This window comes from Myotis brandtii, unplaced genomic scaffold (assembly GCF_000412655.1).
Source record: "Myotis brandtii unplaced genomic scaffold, ASM41265v1 scaffold274, whole genome shotgun sequence".
In the NCBI taxonomy this organism is placed as follows: Eukaryota; Metazoa; Chordata; class Mammalia; order Chiroptera; family Vespertilionidae; genus Myotis; species Myotis brandtii.
Genome location: NW_005360425.1, coordinates 1,785,131 through 1,810,147, shown reverse-complemented (window position 1 = coordinate 1,810,147; position 25,017 = coordinate 1,785,131). Strand labels below are relative to the sequence as shown.

At 34.8% G+C, this 25,017-nt stretch overlaps 1 protein-coding gene across 3 annotated transcripts in view; it reads right to left on the bottom strand.

Moving 5' to 3' along the window:
• Positions 1–25,017, bottom strand: part of AGO3 (argonaute RISC catalytic component 3) — a 96,339-nt gene that overhangs the window by 30,447 nt on the left and 40,875 nt on the right. For 2 of the 3 annotated variants that reach the window (XM_005868582.2, XM_014541535.1), the window contains 6 exons: positions 9,074–9,208; positions 4,883–4,970; positions 4,609–4,756; positions 4,103–4,222; positions 1,025–1,159; positions 618–751 (listed from right to left, as the gene is read on the bottom strand). In XM_005868582.2, coding sequence (XP_005868644.1) covers positions 618–751; positions 1,025–1,159; positions 4,103–4,222; positions 4,609–4,756; positions 4,883–4,970; positions 9,074–9,208 — 760 coding nt within the window. The remainder of the gene's footprint in view (positions 1–617; positions 752–1,024; positions 1,160–4,102; positions 4,223–4,608; positions 4,757–4,882; positions 4,971–9,073; positions 9,209–25,017) is intronic. The other variant, XM_005868583.2, reaches the window with a different exon arrangement.

The following is a 25,017-nucleotide window of genomic DNA, read 5'->3' as shown; positions in this document are numbered from 1 at the left end:
AAATGAGAAATAAGAATCTTATTTAATACTATTATCTCTATTCTAAAAAGGTAAAAATTGAAACATAATGAGATTAAAAAATTATCCATGGTAATAAAGCTAGGAAGTAGCAAAGTTGGGAATTAAACGTAGTTGCCACTACAGTCAATGATGCTCCTGCTATACCACCTAAGCTAGTCTATTAGGACAGTGGTCGGCAAACTGTGGCTCGCGAGTCACATGCGGCTCTTTGGCCCCTTGAGTGTGGCTCTTCCACAAATACCACGTGTGGGCGCGCACGTACAGTGCGATTGAAACTTCGTGGCCCATGCGCAGAAGTCGGTATTTTGTGGAAGAGCCACACTCAAGGGGCCAAAGAGCTGCATGTGGCTCGTGAGCTGCAATTTGCCGACCACTGCATTAGGATGTCTACAAGAATGAATTAGTGAATTTATGATGACTAACAAATTCAGGAATCTTCATCAAAATATTGAGAAGAAACATTTTTAAAGGCTCAGCGATTAAGTACACGTCATACTGAGGCAACATGGGTTAGAACATTAGCTGAATAATTTAAAACTGAAATACAAAATTTTAAAACAAAACGGTTTCAAAGCCAAACTAATGACAAGACTTACTTCAGTATTTCTTCTCTGCACTGCCTCTGTGTGGCAAAACAAGCTATAGCCCACATTTTGATTTCAACTCCTGTGTGGAACTGTTTCCCTCGCATGTCCCATACTCCATGGCTTGGTGTTGCTACTGTTCGATTCTACAGAAAAAGGAGAAATAGAAATACAGCAGAAAAGAACAAACACTTAATATAGTTTATTTCAATAGCTGATATATATATCTAATATTCTACATGGAATAGGTTATTCTAAATCAATATTATTTATACTTTATCATAGAAAAACAAAAACTCTACTAAACCCAAGCGAAGACACCTTGAAACAAAAAAATGTTGAAACAATAAAACATTTTCAAATTCAAGACTTAGAAATCTCCATACATAGAAACTGTTATGTTTGTAATTAAAAACTACCAAGAGGTTTACCCGTCCTCCATACTGGAGCATAGGTGCTGGAAGTACGCGTCCAGTTACATGGGCCATTTCATCCCGAACTTTAAATTGAAACTCCTGAACAAATGGATCTGTTTCATAATTTGCACTTCTTACCTAAGAGCAGAAAGTTAGTAGTTACTTAAAAAAAAAAAAAAATTCCTCCAAATCTCCTGCTTTACGTATTAGAATTCTCTATTTTTTTTCCTTTCACTGTGTCAACATGTTTTACAATAGGTTTCGTTAATGGTATCCTAAGCTATATATAGAGCAGAGAATCTTAACCCGGGGTTCACAGATCATAAATGATTGCAGGAAGTCTGTGAACCTACTGGTAATTTATAGAAAATTTAAATGTATTAGGTTGAATAATAAGAAATTTCAACTATTTATGGCACACGAAAATGGTAATTTTATATGATTAAACATAATATATTTTGGAGAGGGTGGTCTAGAGATTGCAAGAGAGAGAAATACCTAGCCTAAAATATACTATTAAAACTATGTAGAATAACAAATATTGATATGTAGAATAGCAAATATTGATAACTATTTTTCCTCTAATTACTATGGCTTTTTCCCAATTATTTGATTTATAATATATATAAAATTTACTTCAAGCCCAGCTGGTGTGGCTCCATGGTTGACCGTGGGTCCATGAACTAGGAGGTCACGGTTTGATTCCTGGTCAGGGCACATGCCTGGGTTTCCAGCCCGATCCCCAGTAGGGGGTGTGCAGAAGGCAGCCAATTAATGTTTCGCTCTCATTGATGTTTCTATCTCTCTACCCCTCTCTTTCTCTCTCTAAAATCAATAAAAAATGTATTTAAAAATTTTACTTCAATATTTTCAGATAAAAAGTACCATGTTGCAAAATTTACTTAATGGGATACACTTGAGACAGGTAAGAAAGCCAGTATGAAATACAGATTATAATTTTTATATATATTCATACATATAAAGAATCTGTCGTAATTCAGTGTAGACTTGGATCTCAGAGTGCAATTCATGTTTATAGCATGCTATATACATACATACACACACATATACATACATATGTGTATATATATGTATATATACATATATATACACATATGTATGTATATATATGTTTACACACACACACACACACACACACTAGAGGCCCGGTGCACCCTCTCACAATCCGGGATCCCTTGGGGGATGTCCAACTGCCGCTTTAGGCCCGATCCCAAAGGGATCCCAGTGGGATCGGGCCTAAAGTGGCAGTCAGACATTCCTCTCGTAATTCGGGACCACTGGCTCCTAACCGCTCGCCTGCCTGCCTGCCTGATTGCCCCTAACCACTCGCCTGCCTGCCTCATCGCCCCTAACCACCGCTGCCTGCCTGCCTCATCACCCCTAACCACTTGCCTGCCTGTCTGATCACCCTAACCGCCTCTGCCTGCCTGATTGCCCCTAACCACTCTGTGTGCCTGCCTGATAACCCCTAAATGCTCGCCTGCCTGCCTGATTGCCCCTAACTGCCTCTGCCTCAGCCCCCGTGGGTTCATCCGGAAGGACGTCTGGAATGACATCCAGAATGACAGCTGGAAGGTCATTTGGCTGTCCAGTCTAATTAGCATATTACGCTTTTATTATATATATTAACTGTTTTTCAAAACATTTACTTCGTCTCAGGGTAAAGATCAAACAAGGCCATTGTTCAAGCTTTTGAGTAACAATCCATTAAAAGTAACCTATATAATCTAAATATGTAAAAAGAATCTCCTCAATGATTCTCTCATCAATGATGTTTCTATCTCTCGCCCTCTCTCTCTGTAACCAATAAAAAAATATTTTTTAAAAAAGATTGCTTTTGAAAATGCTTTTAAGTTATTTTAGGTAATATTCATATTTCCAGACTTTTTCTCTTCACTTGGACAATTTAAATGATGCTAAAGATAGCCTGGCTAGGTAGCTCAGTTGGTTAGAGCATCGTCCCAATACAACAAAGTTGCGAGTTTGATCCCTGTCAGAACACATATAAGAATCAACCAACTGTTGAGCACATAAATGAGTGGAACACAAATCTAAAAAAAAAAAAAAATGAAGTGCTTTATTTAAAGAAAAAAGAAGAACATAAGATTCAGGTGCCTTTTATTTTTCATTTTGCCTTATTACATCAGTTTTATAAAGTGGTATTGATAACTCTTCCTTCCTCCCTATTTAGAACAATGGGAGAGCTTAGAAACCTTACGTGGTGAGAGCCATCTGATATTTCTTGAAAAAAAATTTTTTATTTATTAAATTGACTGGGGTGACATTGGTCAACATGAACGTATAGGTTTCAGATGTGGGTTTCTATAAGATCTGTATATTGTACCGTGTGACCACCACCCAAAGTCAAATCTTCTTTTGTCACCTTATATTAGAACCCTCTTCTCTCCCCACCCGTCTTCCCTGTCAATCACCACACTGCTGTTTGTGTTCACGAGTTTCAGTTTTATATCCCACATATGAGTGAAATCATATAGTTCTTAGCTTTTTCTGACTTATTTCACTTAGCATAATGTTCTCAAGGTCTATCTATGTTGTTGCAAATGGTGCTATTTCATCCTTTCTTATGACTAAGTAGTGTTCCATTGTGTATATGTACATCTTTATCCAGTCCTCTATCACAGGAAATTTTAGTATTTCTTTGTTCATTCTGTAGTTGTCAGTCTGATACTGGGGGTTAAGCAATCCTATGATGAGTGTTAAACCTCTCACTACCGCTAATCATGATACCTTTACTTTTCTTCCTTTCCCCCTCCTCTTTTAGGTGGGAGGCAATAAAGTTCCAGTTCACTAAATTGAAACATTAGTTCTGAATCTGTTCTGTATCTAATTAAAGAGTTTGGGATTAAATTAAAAGGGTCTAACCTTTCTCATAGAACCTACTAAGGTTTACCCCCAGAACACCACTATATTACTTCCATGATCCCTTATAATTCTCATAGTTCATAAAATGGTAATTAGGTATAAGCTGATAAGGAGATGGTTCTTTAGTAGCTCACTCTAATATATTTTTAATTACCATTTCTAAGGTTAAATACTAACCAATCTGCTAATTTCGTCTTGTCTATCTGGTGCAGATCTTGCTGTTGCTTTGATCATAGTGGAAGTCTGATTGTCCGTTAGCTTCTTGATACATCGTTGCCCTGCCACAATATTACAGACCTATAAATAAAAAAAAGTTTTGTACTAGATGTATATATCCTTTTTTAAATCTCAGTGCCAATTACATATGAAATTATATTTTTAATATACTTCATCAAACTATTACTTTTTAATATCATTTTAAGTAAAATAGTAAACAATACTGCTTTACAGTATGATAAGAGGTAAAATTTATAAACTTGAATAAAAAGGCTGAAAAGAAGTGTACCAAAATGCTAACAGTGGTCACATTTAGAGTGGTAGGATTATGGATAAATTTTTTCCATATTATTTTATTATCAAAAATTTAGAATAAAATAAATGTGAGCATATAAAGTTATAGGCCATAAAAGACCACAACAGAACGATGAATAAGAAGATATTAATAAGCAGCCTAAACACATTACTTCTAGTGGTAGATATGTATGTTTTTGCTCTTGCCCCACTTGCAGACAGGGAAGGTGTGGGTACTTCAGCTGAAGAGTATACTTTTCTCTGAAATACTGTGCTACTGTTCTCTCCACAGTTTGGCCATTTTCTAACTGCAAAGGAAAGCTGAAAAAAAAAAAAAAGTACACATTAACAACTCTTATCTCATTATGAGCCAGCAACACTCCCAATCCTTTAACTAGAGCAAGCTGCCTCACATCATCTCTGCTGACAAACACCAGCTTTTCTTACGTTTGATGACTGGCAGGCCTTCTTGTTACATTACAAACACGGTATTTCCGTCTCATTGTTCCACAATGAGTCACTTCAACCTTCAGACCTGTTCCCAACAAGAAAAACAAGGTTACAGACTGTCAAATGTAAAATATTTATAGCTACTAAATCTGTTCACTACTATAAAAACTCAAATAAATTCTAAACAGAAAATTTGTGATAAAAGCAATGTGATATTAACAAAGGATTTTATATAAAACATTGCAAATAATGGTTACAATTACAATAGACTTAACTCCAAACATCTTCTCTATCATGTCAAGCTCTACACATTAAAAAATAATATCATAAAATCTACAAAGCTTGTAGATCATGGGACAAAGTTCTCCATTAATAAAAACCTTGCTCACTTACTGAGTGAAGATCAGAATTTGGTAAAGCTCAAGAATGAAGACCTTCAGAGCTTTTTAAAGCAGGAAGGAAAAAAAAATCCTGGCCCTTTTAACGTTAAGTGGAGTGACAATTTTGATGAAGTATAATATAGTGACACAGCTTTTAATACTATTAGAATCCAAATGCAACCAAAAGAATCCTAGATCAGGTGACCCCTACTTTCTTATGGAATCACTGACTTCTTTGAGAATCCGATGAAAGCAATAAACTCGGGAAAAGGCACATAATTGAACATGTGATTTTTTATGTTCCTGGATTCTTGTAGCCCATTTGTGGACTCTAGGGGTTTGAGGATATACACCTCCTTTAGAAAGGGAAAGAAGAACTTTTAAATCACTGGCTAAAATTCTTTGGGATACATTTTCTTAAGCAGTGCTGTCCAACAGTTTTCTGAAATGATGGAATATTTGATATCTGTGCTAATATGGTAATCACTATCAATGTGTTACTGAGTACATCAAGTGTATAGCTACTTTGACTGAGAAACTGAAAATTTAATTTTAACAAGTTTAAATTCAAATAGCTATGTTTGCTAATGGCTACTGTATTGGCCAATGGTTTTAGAGCTATCTAGAGGAGTTAAACACATACAGTGGTTACTGCTCACAGATAAGCAACTCCACTTCTATGGCCTACACTCCAAAGGTGGGAATCTAAAAATGGGTAGATGGAGGGAAACTTTTAGTTCCCTGGTAGTACTCATAGTTACTTTTGTATTATTTCCCTTTTATATCTGTGATTCCTATAGTGCAGTGGTTCTTAACCAGAGGTAATTTTGCCCTCCAGGAAACATTTGGAAATGTTTGGAGACTTAACAAAAAATTATTTTTTAATTACAGTTTATGTTCAATATTATTTTGTTTTAGTTTCAGCTGTACAGCATAGTGTTTAGACAATTACATACTTTACAAAATGATCCCCCGATATTTCAAGTACCCAACTGGCACCATACATAGTTATTACAGTATTATTAATTATATTTCCTATGCTGTACTTTACAGACATTTTTTATTGTCACAACTGCAGGGTGCTATGGCATCTAGTGGATGCTAGATTTAGGGACATTTAGATCCAGGGATGCTTCTAAATATCCTACAATGCACAAGGCAGCACTAACTCCCACCCTCTGCCACGATGAAGAATCATCCCATCCAAACATCAACAGGGCCAAGGTTGAGAAACCCTGCTATACCATAACTTATTTTCCTATCTAATTACTAATTATAGAACCAAACATAAAGTTCACTCATAGTAGTGTTTTCTTCTGATATATCACCAAAAATTAAGATGTTAAATGAACACAGTGTCACTGTACCAGATTGGTATGGGTTTTTGAGTACCTAATTAAATCAGTGAGAAATAGTTTTTTAATAATTACCGTTATAAAACTAAAATTTCAGATCAATTAGAGCATTTACAATGCCTCTATATTATTAAGGAGAGTAGAAAATAAAATATTATCAAGGGAATGCCTTAAAAGAAGGAGATATCAATAATTTAAAGTATGTAAGATGTAAAAAGTTATGTTCAGGGGAAAAATACAATAGAAAATTTAAAACCAATTTCTGTTATCTTACATCACTTAGCAATTTGTTTACAAGTCTTCCCCTTGAATTAAAAAACTTATTAATAAGGTTTTACAAGCCTAATATGTAAGTTTGGACAAAAAATAAATTGGTACTCTTACATATATATGGTACTTTTACCATACACTTCCCCCAACATTTTGCTGTTTAACTATGAATTATTGCACAAAGAAACCACCTTAATATTTAGGAAAAAGTTCAAATGGAACCAAAGGAATATACTAAGGAAATTTATTCATTATATCATACTTTGTATCACTATTTAGGTTTTCATCAAATTCCTCCTGCCAGCTAAAAATTAAACTGAAATATATAGCACAAAACACATAACTTTGATTTTTAAAAAAAATTTAAAAAATATTTTTACTGATTTCAGAGAGGAAGGGAGAGGGAGATAGAAACATCAATGATGAGAGAGAATCATTGATCGGCTGCCTCCTGCACACCCCTACTGGGGATTGGGCCCGCAACCCAGGCATGTGCCCTTGAGCGGAATCGAACCCAGGGGCCTTCAGTCCTCAGGCCAACGCTCTATCCACTAAGCCAAACCAGCCAGGGCATAACTTTGATTTTTTTGAGTTACTGTGGTAGTAATACTCGATGTACTTTGAAGAGCCATCTTTAAAAAAACAAGTCTTCTTGATTTTGGAGAAAAAAATCATTAGCTTGTTAATTAGATTCAATTCAGATTTTTCTACCTCAAATCTAGGGTTATAGGTTCTTATGGATTAGACCCAAACCCAGGGTTAGGAGAAAGTTGAAATTAAAAAAAAAATGGATTACGTAATTCTCTGCCCAGGTCCCCCCCACCCAAAACCCTCCATCCAACAACAACAAAAAAAATTGGCTTTAATAAGTCAAATATTTAACCTATAAACTTGGCTTTACCTTCACTATAACATCAACTTTATAATGCTTTCTAGTCATTTTTTCAGTCATTTCTTTAGGCCCCTGAGCAGTTGAAGTTAAGATCGAGTCCATGCTCTTCGGGCAGCAGTTGAATCCTTGTTCTGTACATCTTGTATTTTCTGTGATAAAGTGGTGATATGAGTTGATAGCATAGTTACCGCAAAATAATCTAAGTGACTTCATTATATCAGAGGTGGTAACTAAGCAGCAACTCCACGGGAAACCATGGCATTTAGATGATCACTTATTGATGGCGGGTAATGCACTATCTCCCAACAATGCTAACTGTGCAGTTAATACAGATTATGAAAGAATAATGGTATGACTGCAGTAGAGTACATTTTCTTATTTTGGTACTTCAATTACTTGAGATAAATGGATGCTTATTTTCAAAGCAGGAAAGATTTTCCTTGTAATGCTTTATTACAATGATTACCTCTTTCCTGGTTACTAAATGGCAAAGAATGATTGACTACTAGAGCAAGCAGATGCACTAAGCTACTACTCTTAATCAAAACTGCTCTTGAAAATTCCCTTAAATTGCTGAAAAAAATTAGTGTATGTAGGTCTGCATATAAAACTGTATATGCATTTTTAAATGTATACAGGAATGTACATACATATAAAAAGTTAAATATATACAAAATATATACTTTAGAACAATATTAAAATTATTTTTGGGGGAAGACCATGTAGAGATGAATTAAATTAGTAAAACATACATATGATGCAAGACCACTATACAAATTTTAGTTACTAATTAAAAGAAGCAAGATCAATGATCAACTGTATAATGTACATAAAATAACTAAGTTCCAACTCTAGAACACATGAAACAGACTAGCCCCTTATCCATAAGTTTTCTAAGGAATAAAATATTCTGCTATCATTTCAGAAAAATAAGAAAGTCATTGTATTAGAATTTGTTCAAAGAATGATTCCAATTCTGAAGTACCAATGTTTTTGAAATAACCTTTCTATTTTTAACAGTATCATAGAAGCATTTTCCTATGAGACACTCTTACACCTTCAGCTAATAAAGGAAAGTATTAACAAAAAATTAGCTGGTATTGCTATTAATCCCACTACTTGGTACTTCTGTCACTGAAACACTAAGCTGTTATTGTAATGAATATTTTATAACTGATCTTTATTTTACTGGTAATGTTACATGAATAAATTATAATTAAAAAAATTTTCAATAAGTTTGTCATACTCATGAATTTTATAGTTAAGTTGTTCCAAATGCTAATTAATTCACCTTTTATCTCTTTGGTGAATTTTACCCGATGAGAATCAGTCAGAGGTCTTGGTTGCTCATCAATATTATGAATGTCAAGAACTTCACACATGAATTGAATTACAGGTTGTGCTTTGTAGAAGGCAGTGGCAGAAACTAGGAAGAAAAACACAAATAGTACAAATTAATGCTTCCTTAAAAAAATTCAGAAACAATCTCAGCTCCATGATAATGAACTAATTATAGAATTAAAATAATCCTTTATGTATACTTATATACTTAGAAAAATATTTCCAAAATTAAGCAGTTTCAATTTGACCTCTGACTAAAAGACAAGCACAAGAACAAAAAAGCTAAAAACTACAGTTTTTATAATCTCTCTCTTTCACCATGGTAACTGAATCATTCCTTTCTCTACTACATGTACAGAGAAGTGTTCTGGGTGTGAGACAAGACCTGTAAAGGGACAAAGAAGCCCTGAGACCCTTAGCAAATGAGAAAGTTATGTATTATTTCTTAAAGCTTTCAATGCCACTCTAGACTGTTTTATCTATTCTAGTGAGAGCTTTCCCTGTTTTGTACAGATTTGAGTAGACAGCTGTGTTAAATGTTATTAGTGCTAATGAAAGCTATAGATAGTAACAATAGTAAGGGGTATCTGCCCAATGTTATCTAGCTACAGTTGCAGTTTTCTAACCGTCAACCAGCATGATTTCTTAATCTTTGCTTTTGGTACTGGAAGAACTTCACCAATGGTTAGTATATCACCTTCACACATTTCTTAAACGCATACTTACTGACTGCTATTATGTGCTACACTAGAAATGAAAAAACATGCCCACTGTCTACCGGTGAGGGTGGAAGGGGTGAAAGAGGGGGACATGTGTAATACCTTGAACAATAAAAATAAATAAAAAAAAAAATTTTATTGATTTTTTACAGAGAGGAAGGGAGAAGGATAGAGAGTTAGGAACATCGATGAGAGAGAAACATCGATCAGCTGCCTCCTGCACACTCCCCACTGGGGATGTGCCTGCAACCAAGGTACATGCCCTTGACCGGAATCGAACCTGGGACCCTTGAGTCCGCAGGCTGATGCTCTATCCACTGAGCCAAACCGGTTAGGGCAAGATAAATTCTTTTAAAAAGAAAGATATGCACTCCTATGTTCACATAGCATTATTTACAATAACTAAGATCTGGAAACAGCCCAAATGCCCAGCAGTAGATGAGCAGATATAAAAATTGTGGTACATTACACAATGGAATACTATGTGGCTGTAATAAAGAAGGCTCTCTTACCCTTTGTGACAGCATGGATGGACCTGGAGATTATTATGCTAAGTGTAATAAGCTAGTCAAAGAAAGACAAATATCACATTATCTCACTTATATGTCGAATCTAATGAACAAAATAAACTGATGAACAAAATAGGTCCCGAAACATGGATGCATGGAACAGACTGACAGATCTCAGAGGGAAAGGGGGGGAGGGGTTGGGAGGGCAGGAAGAGATTAATCAAACAACTTATATGCATAGCCCATAGACACAGACAATAGTGCAGTGAAGGTCTGGGGTAGGTTAGGGGCAGGATGGAGGAGGGCAAAGGGCAGGAAATGGAGGACATCTGTAATATGCCAATAATAAAAATACATTTTAAAAAAGTTCTACCAAAAATTGATGGCAAATTTCAAATTCAACTTCAGTTAATAGGAAGTCCTACCTAGCACAGTAATTTAAGTTAAAAAACAAAAAAGGTAAAGAGAATGAAAAGGGAGAAACAAAATTATTATTCTCTACAACATGACTGTCTACCCAGAAAACCCAATATTCTATAGATAAATTACAGAATTAATAAGAGAGTTCAGCAAGGTTGCTAGATTTAAAATCAACATATGAAAATAAATTATATTCTTATATATTACTAACCAACTTAAAATGTAATAAAAAACACTTAAAATCACAACATAAAATATAAGGTACTTGAAATGAAATCCGAACAAAAGATGTATAAGACCTATTGAGGGAATAGATATCTTTACTATTGAAAGGTATTACAGAAGATGTAAATACATGAAGTAATATACCCAATTCATGTAAATTATCCCCAAATTAATCTGCAAATTCAAAGCAATTTCAATCAATATACCAACAGGATACAACCTTTACTCCCTTGAGAAGCTGAGATGGAAATTAATACAAAAAATCAGTAAAACATGAATATCCTAAACAATTTTTAAGAATAAGGTCAGTGCCCGGCCAGCATGGCTCAGTGGTTGAGTGTTAACCTATGTACCAGGAAGTCACAGTTTGATTCCAGTCAGGGCAAATGCCCAGGTTGTGAGCTTGATCCCCAGTGTGAGGTGTGCATGAGACAGCTGATCAATGATTCTCTCTAATCATTGATGTTTCCATCTCTCTCTCCCTCTCCCTTCCTCTCTGAAATCAATAAAAATATATTAAAAAAATTAAAGAGTAAGGTCAGTCCTATCAATCATCATGATTTTAATAATCCTATTCAAGTCAAGAGACTGTGGGGACAGACACATAGACCAGCAGAATGGACTTGAAAACCTACCTCATACTCTACACAAAAACAAATTCCTATTCAGAGAACTAAATATGAAAAGAAAAATAAAGTTTAAAGTAAAATATAGAGTATGTTGATCTTGGAGGTAAGAATTTCCTAAACAAGATACAAAACTACAAACCATTAAAACTATAAAAAACAAAGATTTAGAAAAGCGAAAAAAAACCCCTAACAACCAGGTTATAGATTGGTAGAGGATATGTGTAGTAAACATAACAAATGATTAGTATCTAAGTTCTTATAAATTAAGATAAAACAATAAAAGTGGTAGGCATTTCATAGAAAAGCTAAATGTCAAAAACACTGAGCTATCATTTTTACACCAATCAAGATGGGCAAAAAATATCAAGATTAGTAACACACACTGACAATCCAATGGAAGCTCTCATAAAGATTATAGGAATATAATCTGATACAATCAGTCAGGAGAACAAATGATAACAGATAGTAAATTTGAAGATGCGCATAATTACCAACTCAGCAATTCCACTATACTGGAATGTATACTAGAGAAATTCCTTATCTGCAAAAGGAGATATGAATAAGAATGCTTACTATAGCATTGTTTCTATTTTTATTTTTTAAAAATATATTTTTATTGATTTCAGGGAGGAAGGGAGAGGGAGAGAAACATCAATGATGAAAGAGAATCATTGATCAGCTGCCTCCTGCATGCCCCACACTGGGATCAAGCCTTCAACCTGGGCATGTGCCCTGACCAGGAATCGAACCATGACCTCCTGGTTCACAGGTTGATGCTCAACCACTGAGCAACACTGGCCGAACTGTAGCATTGTTTTTAATAGAAAGAATGGAAACAACCTAAATATCCATCAATTGAATGAATAACTGTGTAGTATATTCATTCAATTAAAATTAATGGGCAGGTTCTAGATTTCAGATAAAAAATTGAGAAATAAAATACAGATATTACTTGAGAGGAGTTTGGTGGAAATGAGTTATTATCAACAGTTAAATTGCTAGAATCTAGATATGTATAAATACAACTAAGGACTTTTTTTTTACAAAAATTGACTAGAAATCTAGAATACCAGTGAGATAGTCTTTCAATTTATGAGCAAGCCTATTTCTGAATTTATTAAGGTCATTTAAATTTCATTAAGGTTTTATAATATACCCTTATAACTCTCATGTATCTTTCAATAGACTTAAAATTTTTGTTGCTGTTGCAAATTTATCCTTTAATTCTTTGTCACTTACTAACTGCTGCATGTTTGTTTTTCAACTATGTTTATTTTTTTTAATTCATTGGTAGCAGTGTTAGGATTATTTAAAAAAAGGACAGGCTTGGAAATAAAATAGATTTTAATCCTAGGTCCAGCATTCACTAATTTCTATCCGTTTATCTGTAAAATTAGAAAAATACCTACTATTCATAGCATTAGGGTGGAGATTCAATGTAAGGTACCTACTTGTGCCCAGAACATGATAGCTCAATAGAGCTCCTTTTCTCATTTTTGAAGAATTGTCTACTCATGTCTTTTGATCTACTGAAGTCTTAATTCTAGGCAAAATCATTTTGTCAATGTAAACACATTAAAGGTGTTACATGAGAGAATGTTCCACAAAAAAGAGGTTAGGATTTTTAAGTTTGCTTTTTTGTGTGTCAAAATTAAAAATTTATGTTAGGACACAGCTGAAATAACAAATGTGGGGGAAAAAAAGAAAATAAGAAATATCTGCCATATTTAAAAATAACTAGGAATACATGTATCAAAATAAGTCAAGGTTCAAATGAATAGTATAAAACAAAGCAGTAATTAATGTTGGATCATGACAAAAACATAACCACAATATATGAACTATTTCAGCCCTGACTGGTTTGGCTCAGTGGATAGAGCATCGGCCTGCGGACTGAAGGGTCCCGGATTCGATTCCGGTCAAGGGCATGTACCTTGGTTGCAGGCACATCCCCAGTAGGGGGTGTGCAGGAGGCAGCTGATCAATGTTTCTCTCTCATCGATGTCAGTGTCAGAGGTATACCAGCCTTATAAAATTGAGTTGACAATAAAGTATTATTTAAAAAATAAATAGAGTTAAAAACCTTTCCTTACTTTTCTGAATGAATTGGTGCAAGATTGGTATTATTTTTTCTTGAATGTTAGATAAAGTTCTAACATTTAAGAAAAACAAATAATTTGGGACTGGGTTTTGTTAGAAAGAATGATGAATTTCAATTTCTTTAATAGATACAAGGCTATTCAGATTTCCCTTTGAGTCAATTTTTATAAAGTTGTGTTTAAGTTATAAAATTAATTGGTATAAACTTGTTCATAACATTTTATTAACCTTTCAATTTTGAAGGATCTTTAGTGATACCCCTCTTTAATTCCTGATACTAGTAATCTATTTTTCTTCATTAGTATTGCTAAGAATTTATTGATTTTATTAATATTTAAAGAAGAACTAACTTTTGGCTTCTTTTTTGTTTTCTATTTAATTTTTGCTCTGATCTTTATTATTTCTTACTTTCTGCTTACTTTGGGATTTAATGTGTTCTTTTTCTAGCTTGGAACAAGAGCTTTGTGTGACAGTCTCCAAAGTGGTGCCTAATAAGTCTTGCCTTATGGGATATGCACCTTTTTGTAAGTCTCTTCTACACTGAATACATCTGATCTGTGTAACTAACAGGATATTATGAAAATGGCAGAATGTAACTTTCATTGCTAGGCCTTAATGTCATTACAGCTTCTGTCTTGCTCTGTCTTAGATTACTTCTCCAGAGAAAGCCAGGTACAACGTCATAAGGAGACTTAACCAGCCCTATTGAGAGGTCCATGTGACAAGAAACCAAGCCTCCAGTACAAATTTGTTACCAATTGTGTTTTATAGATGTCAAACAAGACTTAATCATCCATTTAAACATCAAGTACCTACTAGACAGGGACTCCTTTATGGGTTGGAATTTAGAAAGGAAGCATAAAAAACCTCAGCCTTTTTAAGAACAGACCCTGGTTAACTACAAGGAACTCATTTCATTCCTTCCGAAACTCCACTATAACTATAGTAAGGAATAATAATAATAAAGACATAAATCTAGAAGGTGGGGAGAACAGAAAACTGGAAGTGCATCAACATTTCAGAAGATGAAAAGCTAGTTGACAAGTTGTAACTGATAGCAGATCCAGTAAATGAAATTCTAAGCCAGCTATGTTGGGAATGGTAAGAAACAACTGCATTTACACTATAGGATTCTCAAAAAGCACAACATGTGGCAGTACTAGGTACCTCTGAAACTGATGACAGAAGGATGGGGGTGCAGAAAAACACAGAGAAAAACTGAAAAGCAGGTAAAGTCCTAGATCCCTTGTCTAGCTCCACATTATTGAGCAACTGCCTCTTCATCCCTGCATAAGTCTTAATGGGAGTTTTAATGTCTGGAAAAAGTAAAAGGTTCTTTGAAGAGAGGATATCTGGTACAACTGAAAGCACAGGACTAATCCAAAAACAAGGAATTAAATAACTATAAATATTAAATGCTGAATGTAGACATTCCCCAAGCCAGAATCCCCAACTTGGTTTCCAGAAGGTAGGCAATAAGGTTACTCTCAGGCAGGAATTTGGAAGACTCATGTTTGGGTAACCTGATGAACCAAGAGGAGAGACCTAGTGTTCTAATGTTATAGGTTCCCCATTAAAATCACCCAATGAAGAAACTCAGTCAACAGGCCCTACCGATGCATTCAAAGTTTCTAGTCAGTGTTTATACTCCCACTGAATCATGAGTAAAATATTCAAGGATACGACATATTTGAGGAAAGCCTCCAAAGTGGAAGACAGGTTAAAAATATATATATTTGGAGGAAAAATAAGAATGTGAAGGATAGAGACACCAAAATAAATTATTCTCACAGGTAAGAGAGGACACTACATTTATGAAACAAGAATAGTATGCTGTAATAAAATAACATTCAGGAAATAAAAAAAAACTATTAGAAATTAAAAACATATTAGCATGAAAGAAAAAGTGAATAGAGGGTTAGAAGATGAAGATGGGGAAATTTTCCAGAAAGTAAAGCAAAACAAGGGAAAAAAGACAACAGACATACACTTAAAATGGGTGAATTTTATGGTATGTAAATTAAGCTTCACTAAAGCTATTTAAAAATGGAACACTGCTTTCGTCCCAGCTGGGTGGCTCAGTTGGTTGGAGCATCGTCGTCCCATACACCAAAAGGTTGTCAGTTCAATTCCTGGTCGGGGAGCAGAGAATTGATGGATATTTCTCTCTCTAAAATCAATTAAAAAAACAACAAAAACACAATCCTTAGGTGAGTGTTAAAAAAAAAAAGGTGCATGCTTTCAAATTTATGAAGGAAAATTATTTCCAACATAAAAACCTAGCTAAACTACAATCTCAGTTTGTGCAAAGTGTCAAAAAAATTGCCTGTGTGACCTTTTCTCATAAAACTTGTAAACATTAAAAAAAGGGGGTGGAGGAAGAAAGGGGATGCAAAAACAGATTAATTTAGGAGAAAGACAAAATTTCCCAGGGAAATAGTGAAATGTGATCCCAATAAGACAGCTGTGCATCAAATATGAAGGGCATGCACAGACCAGACTGAAACAGGGTGAATCAAGAAACAGATCTGATGAAGACTGTCACTGAGATTCCTGCAGCCATTATACTGATCTTCTAATATGAGGATAGACTGGGTAAGCCTGATACATATGAAGCAACACTAATATTGTGATTAATAAATTACTAAAAATTTGTTTTCCTTACAAAGAAATTTTGACTCTTAAGCAGAATAAATTACAATTTAATAATTTATTAGCCACTTATATTTTACAATAATTTTACAACCACTTGTATTTTCTGACTACTTTCTTCTAGGAGCAAAATACAGTGAATATGTTATAGGAAGCTACTTTTTACTGAAAAGCACAGAAAAAAGTAAATAAAGATAAAATAACATTTCTCAGTCTAGCTGTCCTGGGTCTGACATTTGTCTGCCAGAAATCTTGCTTCTTAAAGGAATAGAGCAGAGAGCTGTGAATATCGAGAGCATAAGCTTTGCAATCAAAACAGTTGACCTTATCTTTTAAATATCAACTATGTGACCTTGAGCCTTAAATGTAAACTTTAGTTACATTCAAGTATAGGTTTAATAGGTTATATCACATGTAAACTATTTAAATATAAACTATGTGACCTTAGAGAGAGAAAGCCATTTTAGAGGAAGTTGAGAGATTTTTAACTCTCTAAACTTCAATTGGGGGTATCACCTAACTCATACAACTGTGGTGGAGTTTGTATGAGATAATTCATGCAAAACTCTTAGCATTCTATCTGGTATATAATAAGAGGCAAATAAAAATATCTTAAGGGAGAAAGCACTAATAAACACCAGATTTATTGTGATGCTCTTTTTCCCCCCAAATATTTTTATTGAGTTTACTTATTTCAGACAGGAAGGGAGAGGGAGAGAGAGATAGAAACATCAATGATGAGAGAGAATCATTGTTTGGCTGCCTCCTGCATGCCGCACACTGGGAATTGAGCCCATAACCCGGGCATATGCCCTGACTGGGAATTGAACCCGTGACCTCCAGGTTCATAGGTTGACGCTCAATCACTGAGCCATGCCAGCCAGGCTGTGATGCTTTTAAAATGTGTGAATTACAATAGTAAAATGAAAGTTGAAAATGAATTTGGCCTAAAAGCAGGCTAAATTAAAAATAAATTCCACATTTCATTGAATCTAAGATGCTAATGAAGGTAGGGCATAAATTGATTTTATGTAACCTGATAAAGAAACTTGCCAATTAAACTGACAAACCATCACCTGTAAGACATCTCTCAATTTTAGAGATGAAAGGTGATAAAAAACTTTTTTGAGTCTTAGATTGATAAAATTAAGTAAGTTTAATTTTAATTATGCAGTTGAGAGAATATTAAGTACCATGAGAACAATCATTTTGAAGGTAAGATTAAGTCACACAATTAGAATTAAATTGCTCTATTTCTTAGAGTACTCTTCCATGCTTATCTCCACCACCAATTTCACCTAGCTCTCATCTGTCACTTCCTCAAATAAATGTTCCTGAGAGTAGAATGGATTCCTGTGTTATATGCTCCCATTGCACTCAGTACTTCTTCATAGTACTCATTATATTGCTTAATACCAGTTTTCTTCAGTAGATTTCATGTTCAGTAAAGGCTGTTTTAAACTCAGTGCAATATAGCAAATGTAAGGGTTACAAAATCAGTATCACACAGAAACAAAAAAGGAAATATAAGCAAGTAAGGTGGTCAGTGCAGTATTTTCACTCCTTTTTCATAGCATTACATATTACGACAATTAAAAAATAAACCCATTTACAATTTTAGGCTTTATTTTCATTTCATTAAAATTTCATATAGGTCTTTAAAAAAATACTATCGATCTTCTGATTTCTTTGCTTTACAATGGCACAAATAAATATATTCTCACATTTTTCTCGAAATATGCAGCCTTTCAGGTCTAACTCTTCTCCCTACCCCAACCAACCTATTCCATTCCTCTCAGTACTTTCTACTTAAAGGGAACCAACCACTATCCAGAAATTGGGATGTATTTGTCTCATCTAGGTTTTGATCATTTTACTGCATTTGCATGTACCCAGTATATACTTTTCATACTTTTTTTGTTTTAAATTTACATAGGTAACATATCCTTTTGCTATTTGCTCTGCCCCAACTTTGCTTTTAAAACTGATGGATTAATGTAGTCACGTTTATCTGTATTTTCTATTATGATTTATAAATTTATATTTTAATGTTAGAGATAGACGTTACAAAGTTTCCATATAAACACACATGGTTTATTTTTAGGCTCTGTATTCTACTTCATTAATCTGTCTGTCCCTGCACTTAAAAACAGTATGCTATAATTGTTATAGTTTTAAAATAAGGAGGGCAATTCCTTCCTCTTTACTCTTTTTAGAAATTATACTGGCTTTTAATTCAATCTTGATCGTATTTTTCATAAGTATAATATAAAGATTCTCACAAATGCTTTAAATATCATTAAGGAAAGATGAATGGGGTAATGTGATTATCACATCGATCAGTTTCCTTATATTAAACTGGTTACAAAAGTAAAATAAAATTATACTGGCTTTACCTGGTCATTAATTTTTTCATATAAATCCGCCCCCCCCACCAAACTATGCAGTCGAGTTTCCCACATTTGGGGAAATCGCAGGGGTCAACACATCCAGAGTGCAGTGGATAAGCCTCGCCCTGGGAAAACCACCTTCGTGATCATGGTATCTCCCCTGCCACGTAAGTATCATATAAATCTTAACATTAACTTTTCAAGAAATCCCTATTGGGAGTTTAATTAAAATTGCATTTATAGATTAATTTTGGGAGAACTAACATATCAAATTGAGTCTTCTCAATAAGCCTACTACATTTCATTCATTTAGTATTTCTCTTATGTCTTTGAATAAAATTTTTTATTTCTGTGTACCTCCTTTTCAATCCAAATTCTTGATCTCATCATATCTGTTAGAGCTCAGTTAAGACATCATTTACTTCTACAAACATTTTTCTAATTTTCCAGGCTTATTTGGATGCTCCTCCTCTATGCTCTTGGTTTCATTTATTCTTTGCTTAATATGACCAAGAGCTGTGCTAGGCCTGGAGGGTATATAACATTGGTGAAAAAGATTAGCTTCAAAACGCTTTAATTCTAATAGGAGACACAGAACAATAAAACTTGTCATTCAGGGTGACACATGCTATCACAGGGCAAGTACACTGTGCTATGGGAATACATAAGAGAAATACCTAACTCAGACTTGGGGGGTGAAGGGTGTCAAATACTGCTTCTCAAGGAAGTAACATGTAGACTGAAACCTGTAAGAAGAACAGAAGTTAGCAAACACAATAGTTACTAAATATCATAGTACTTGTCTTACTCTTGATTTTGTTGGAAAAGCTCCCACTGCTTAACTGTGAATTCATCTACTCTGAATGTTTCCTCTCTTGAAACCACTTTTTTTTTTTTTGCTCTCATACTGCCTGTCATAAATGTTAATTGGTCACTGGTCCTTCTTCCTTCCTTAAATGCCAGTATTCCCGATAGCATTATCCTTCTCATTTGTTTTTAATTTAAATACTATCCTTAAGAAGCTTTTCCATTCCTACAGTTCAAGTATGGATTTATATACTGAGGAGTCCCAAAATTTTATTTTTAACTCCTACCACTACAGATTTTCATACCTGCATTTCTAACTACATACTAAATTTCTCTATCCATATGTCTCAAAGAATCCTCAAACTTTAGATATATTAACAATTTATCTATTTTTATACATGGTGTATACTGCCAACTAACCAGCAACAGCAGATCTATCTCCCATATTCAGTTGACAGCATAACCATTCATACCTGGTATGAATGAGTCACTATTCTGAATGTATGTTGGCGAGTATGCCCTTCTTAGAAGCTAGTTTATAACACAGCACAAATACTGAGCCTGAGATTTGGTAACATAAAAGCTGTTTCAAAGGTTGAATAATCACAGGATTTTGCAGGCAAGGCATGTTGTTTTTCAATGTGTCAATGTGGCTAAACTACTAGTTGCCAGTTATTCAAACAAACACTAATCTAGCTGTTGCTGTGAAGATATATTACAGTTGTAATTAAAGTCCACAATCAGTTGACATTAGGAGATTATCTTGGATAATACAGGTGGGCCTAACTCAGTCAGTTGAAAGGCCTTAGAAGCAGGCTTGAGGTTTCTCCCAGAGAGAGAAAAGAAATTCTACCTATGGATAGCTGCTTCAGCCCATGCCCATGAGATGCTGCCTGCCCTTGCTGACAGCTTACCCTAAAGATTTCAGACTTACCTAGTGTAAGCCGAATCTCTCTCCATATATATCTCCTACTGGTTCTGCTTCTCTGGTTGAACCTAACTAGTAAACCAGGCTTGAGGTTTGTTTACAAAAACAATTCCTTAAAGAAGCTAGTAAACCCTCTGGTCTATTCATTTCCAATCAGTTCCATGTGCCAGTAACTATACCCAAGTTTTTTTCTGGACATGGTTCTTAAACCTTTTGTTTTTATTTTTTAAAAATTTAATCCTTGTAATATGTTCCTTCCTCTCCATCCCACATTAGACCATCACCATCTCTTACCTGAACTAGTGATTGAAAAAGCCTCCTAACTGGCTTCTCAGATTAGTTTTTTCTCCTCTATCTATTCTCCACACTGCTGCCAGAGGTCTCTTTCTGGAAAACAAATATGATCATGTCACTATCCTTCTTAAATACCTTTGAAGTCTTCCTACCTACAGGATAGAGGTAAATTTGTTTACTAATTCATCAATTCTGTTTTTAACTCTTATTTCCTTATATTTTTCTTTGCATTTACTTTTCTGTTATTTTTCTAACTTGTTGAGATGAATGGGTATGCCACTGACACTTTTCTTCATTTCTAATAACATTTAAGGTTTTAAATTCTCTCTAACCATTTCTTTAGCTAATCATACCACAGTATGTACATTTTCATTACCCTTCAGTTCAAAATATTTAAATATTTCATTGTGATTTCTTTGACCAATGGATTATCTAGAGATTATTTATTAATAATATCCAAAGCTGGACTTTAAGTTTCAGTAGGAAAATAGCAAATTTATTTCCAGAAATCCCCACTTTCTTCAACACAGAGCTACAAAGAGAATGTTAAAAAAAAGAAAGAAAAAAGTCTCTATCTTCAGTGAACTTTTAAGACAATAAAAACCTAAAAATGCCAAGTTATAAGAAATATGGCCCCAAGTACTTGGGGCTAGTAGAACCTATGCAAGAGAGGACAGGAAGTATAAAGGGAGTCTAGTGGGGGACCAGTAAATTTTCATTCCCATAAAGAGAGAGTCCTATCCTAAGTGGGAACTGTAATGTTAGAACTAAAATTGAACAGGGGAAATCTCAGAAGGAAGCAGAGAAAGGAGGTGTAGAAAGTGTCATGAAACTAAGTAGAGGGTGATTTTTAAGTGACAGATCTCAGACAGGACTACCCTTCTAAAGCAAGGCATGCACTTTTCTTTTGTAACATCAAACTTACAAAAAGTTAAAAGAATAGTACAAGACCTCCTGTACAGCCTCCACAAATACTCTAATTGTTAACATTTGGGCAGGCACTTTAAAAAGCAGAAGTTGTACTAGTAGAAGCTAGTAAGGACCTAGTGGACCTCATGGCTGGTAATTCCCACCTGTTAAATGCCTAACTTACTGAGAGGCAAAGGAAATGTGGTTATATTTTGAAGAAAGAACCCATCAGAGCAACAGGACAGAGGTCATGAGCAGAGAAACCTGGAAAACTACCTTGCTTCTAATGTTCTATCCCACCTCTCCCTCCTACTTCATCTCTTCTAACAGGTGGCTTGGAAAAACTAGTATCATTTAAATGTGAATAACAAAAAAGTGATACGTTCCATACAAAAATACCAAAAGAAAGTGTAAAAAGGCAGCACAAAATCCCTGATGAAGAAAACGCAACAGAAAATATCACCACAAAGTAGATGAAAATTAATTCAAAGATTTTTAATGCAGCTAGGATGAAAGATCTCAGAGCAGAAATTTAAGAACTCAGGAGACAGCCAGTCAACAGGAGAAGATAAAATAAGCATTGCAATAACTCATGTAAGAAATGAAAGAAAAAAAATTTTTTAAAATTAAAAAGATGAAGACTAAACTACAACTAGTACATGGTAAAACTTACACCACAAAAGGCACTGTAAGGAGCAAATAGTACAGAACATTTTTAAAAGAAAATGATAGATTTTATTAAAAAAAGATAAAAGACTTAAATTTACATTTTCAAAGGAAATCCCGTGTTTTTAAATAAAACTGACCCAAAACAGTCAATACTGAGAAATAATCTAATAAAACAATTATGAAAAATACTTATAAAAGGAAAAGAAAATCAAGCTGACATCATACTTCTCTACTGAACATTCACTGTCAGAGGACAGTAGAAAAATACCTATAAGGTAACTCAAGAAAGTAAGAGTCAGTAATTTTATGGCTAGCCAAGCAGTCCTTTAGGAATAGGCTATAGACAAAACGCAAAAACTCAGCTTTTATTCATATTAGCCCTTCTTGAAGAAACAACTTGAGGACACACTGCAACTAAGAGATGACAGGAAGGAAAAATGTCAGGAAATGACTGGTAGTGACCAATACATTTAATTGTAGATTTAAGATTAAAACAAATGGAAATACTTGTGACAGAATGGAATGTAACTGTTACACACTCTAACAATACAGAAATCGTAATACATACAAAAAATGAATGACAGGAGTAGAAAACATAAAAGTAGAATAAACTCACTGATTGTACCTTATAGTAATAGATAGTCAAAGTTGAGAGTCAAGTAGTAAAAATGTAAGAAAAATTAATAGGTCTAGAGGCATGGATGGTTGGAACAGACTGACAGATCTCAGAAGGGTGGGGGTGGGTGTGGGGGACAGAAAGAGATTAACGAAAGAATTTATATGCATATATTCACAGCCCATGAACACGTACAATAGTGTGGTGAAGGCCTGGGGTGGGGAGGGGGTTGTTGGAGGGGGGCAAAGGGAGAGAGGGATAATGGGGACACCTGGAATACTGTCAACAATAAAAAAAAAAAGTAAGCAAAATTATAATGAATAAAATAATGCTATAATGGCTAAAACTAATTTGTAAAGGAGAGGGAGGAAAGAAAGAGAAGAGAATAAAGCTAATATAATTGTTACTCAATAAGGAAAACAAAAGACACTGCTTTAAAAAAGAAAGTTGAAGACCAGTTGGTGTAGCACAGAGGCTGAGTGTTGACCCATGAACCAGGAGGTCATTGTTCGATTCCCCATTAGCGCACATGCCCGGGTTGTGGGCTCAATCCCCAGTAGGGGGTGTGCAGGAGGCAGCTGATCAATGATTCTCTTTCATCACTGACGTTTCTAACTTTTTCTCCCTCTCCCTTCCTCTCTGAGCTAAATAAAAAATATACTGAAACAAAGAAAGTTGAGTATTACATGAAGTTATAAGTATAAACGTAACCACTTGTGGGGAGAAAAAAAACCTTCCTAATTCAAAACTATCATTAAAAAAGCACAAAATAGACCACTTAGTTTAAAAAAACATATATAATCAGAAAATATAACAAAATAATTTGACACAACTAAGATGAAACATGTATGTTGTTCCTATCTATATGGCTCAACTGATCCATTAACAGAAAAAAAGCTTTGGACTGACCCCAAAGAAAAAACCACTGTATGCTGTTGCCAAGATGTATTTGTGATTTAAAAAATATTTTAAAATTTAAAAGAAATGAAAATTTAGGGCCCGGTCTAGTAGCTCAGTTGATTAGAACATCGTCCCAACAGGCTAAGATTTTGGGTTCAATCTCTGGTCAGGGCACATACAAGAAGCAACCAATGAATGCATAAATAAGTGAAACAACAAATCTCTCTCTTTCTTTTTCTCTTTCTCCCCTCACTTCTCTCCCTCTACCTAATCCTATATAATAAGAGGATTGTGCTAATTAGCTGTTACGCCCTGAGGCGTAACGACCAAGCGCATCACCAGATCACAGATCAGCAGGAGGGTGGGCCAGCGAGGTACAGGTGGGCTGCGGAGAGCTACAGGAGGGGGCAGGGCTGCAAGCTATGGAGGGGAGGGGATGGGCGGGGCTGCGGGCAGAGAGCTACAGGGGGCGGCAGTGACCTATTGGTGCACGGATTTGTGCGCAGGGCTACTAGTCAATAAATAAAATAAATGAATGAACAGAATATGGTTCACAAAAACATAGATTATAATCCTTTATTTAGATAATGTAGACAGACTTTGGCCAAAAAGTACTAAAACAAGTCATTTTTACCATTGTAAAAGATACAATTCACAATGAAGAAAACAGGTATGTTTATGTTCCCTATAATATACCAGTAACATTAAGAAAGGAGAAATGGCCCTGACCGGATTGGCTCAGTGGATAGAGCGTTGGTCTGCGGACTCAAGGGTCCCAGGTTCGATTCCTGTCAAGGGCATGTACCTTGGTTGCAGGCACATCCCCAGTGGGGAATGTGCAGGAGGCAGCTGATCGATGTTTCTCTCTCATCCATGTTTCTAGCTCTCTGTCCCTCTCCCTTCCTCTCTGTAAAAAATCAATAAAATATATTTAAAAAAAAAAAAAAGAAAGGAGAAATGATAGGAGATAAAAAAAGAAAGAGCAGAAACACAATAATAAGAAATTTAAATTTATTTCTCCCAGTCTGAGAGAACAAGTACACAAAAATAAATAAGGACATAAATGATCTAAATAACAATCAAAATGGTAATGCTGATGGATATTCATTTAACTCTTTCCAAATAAT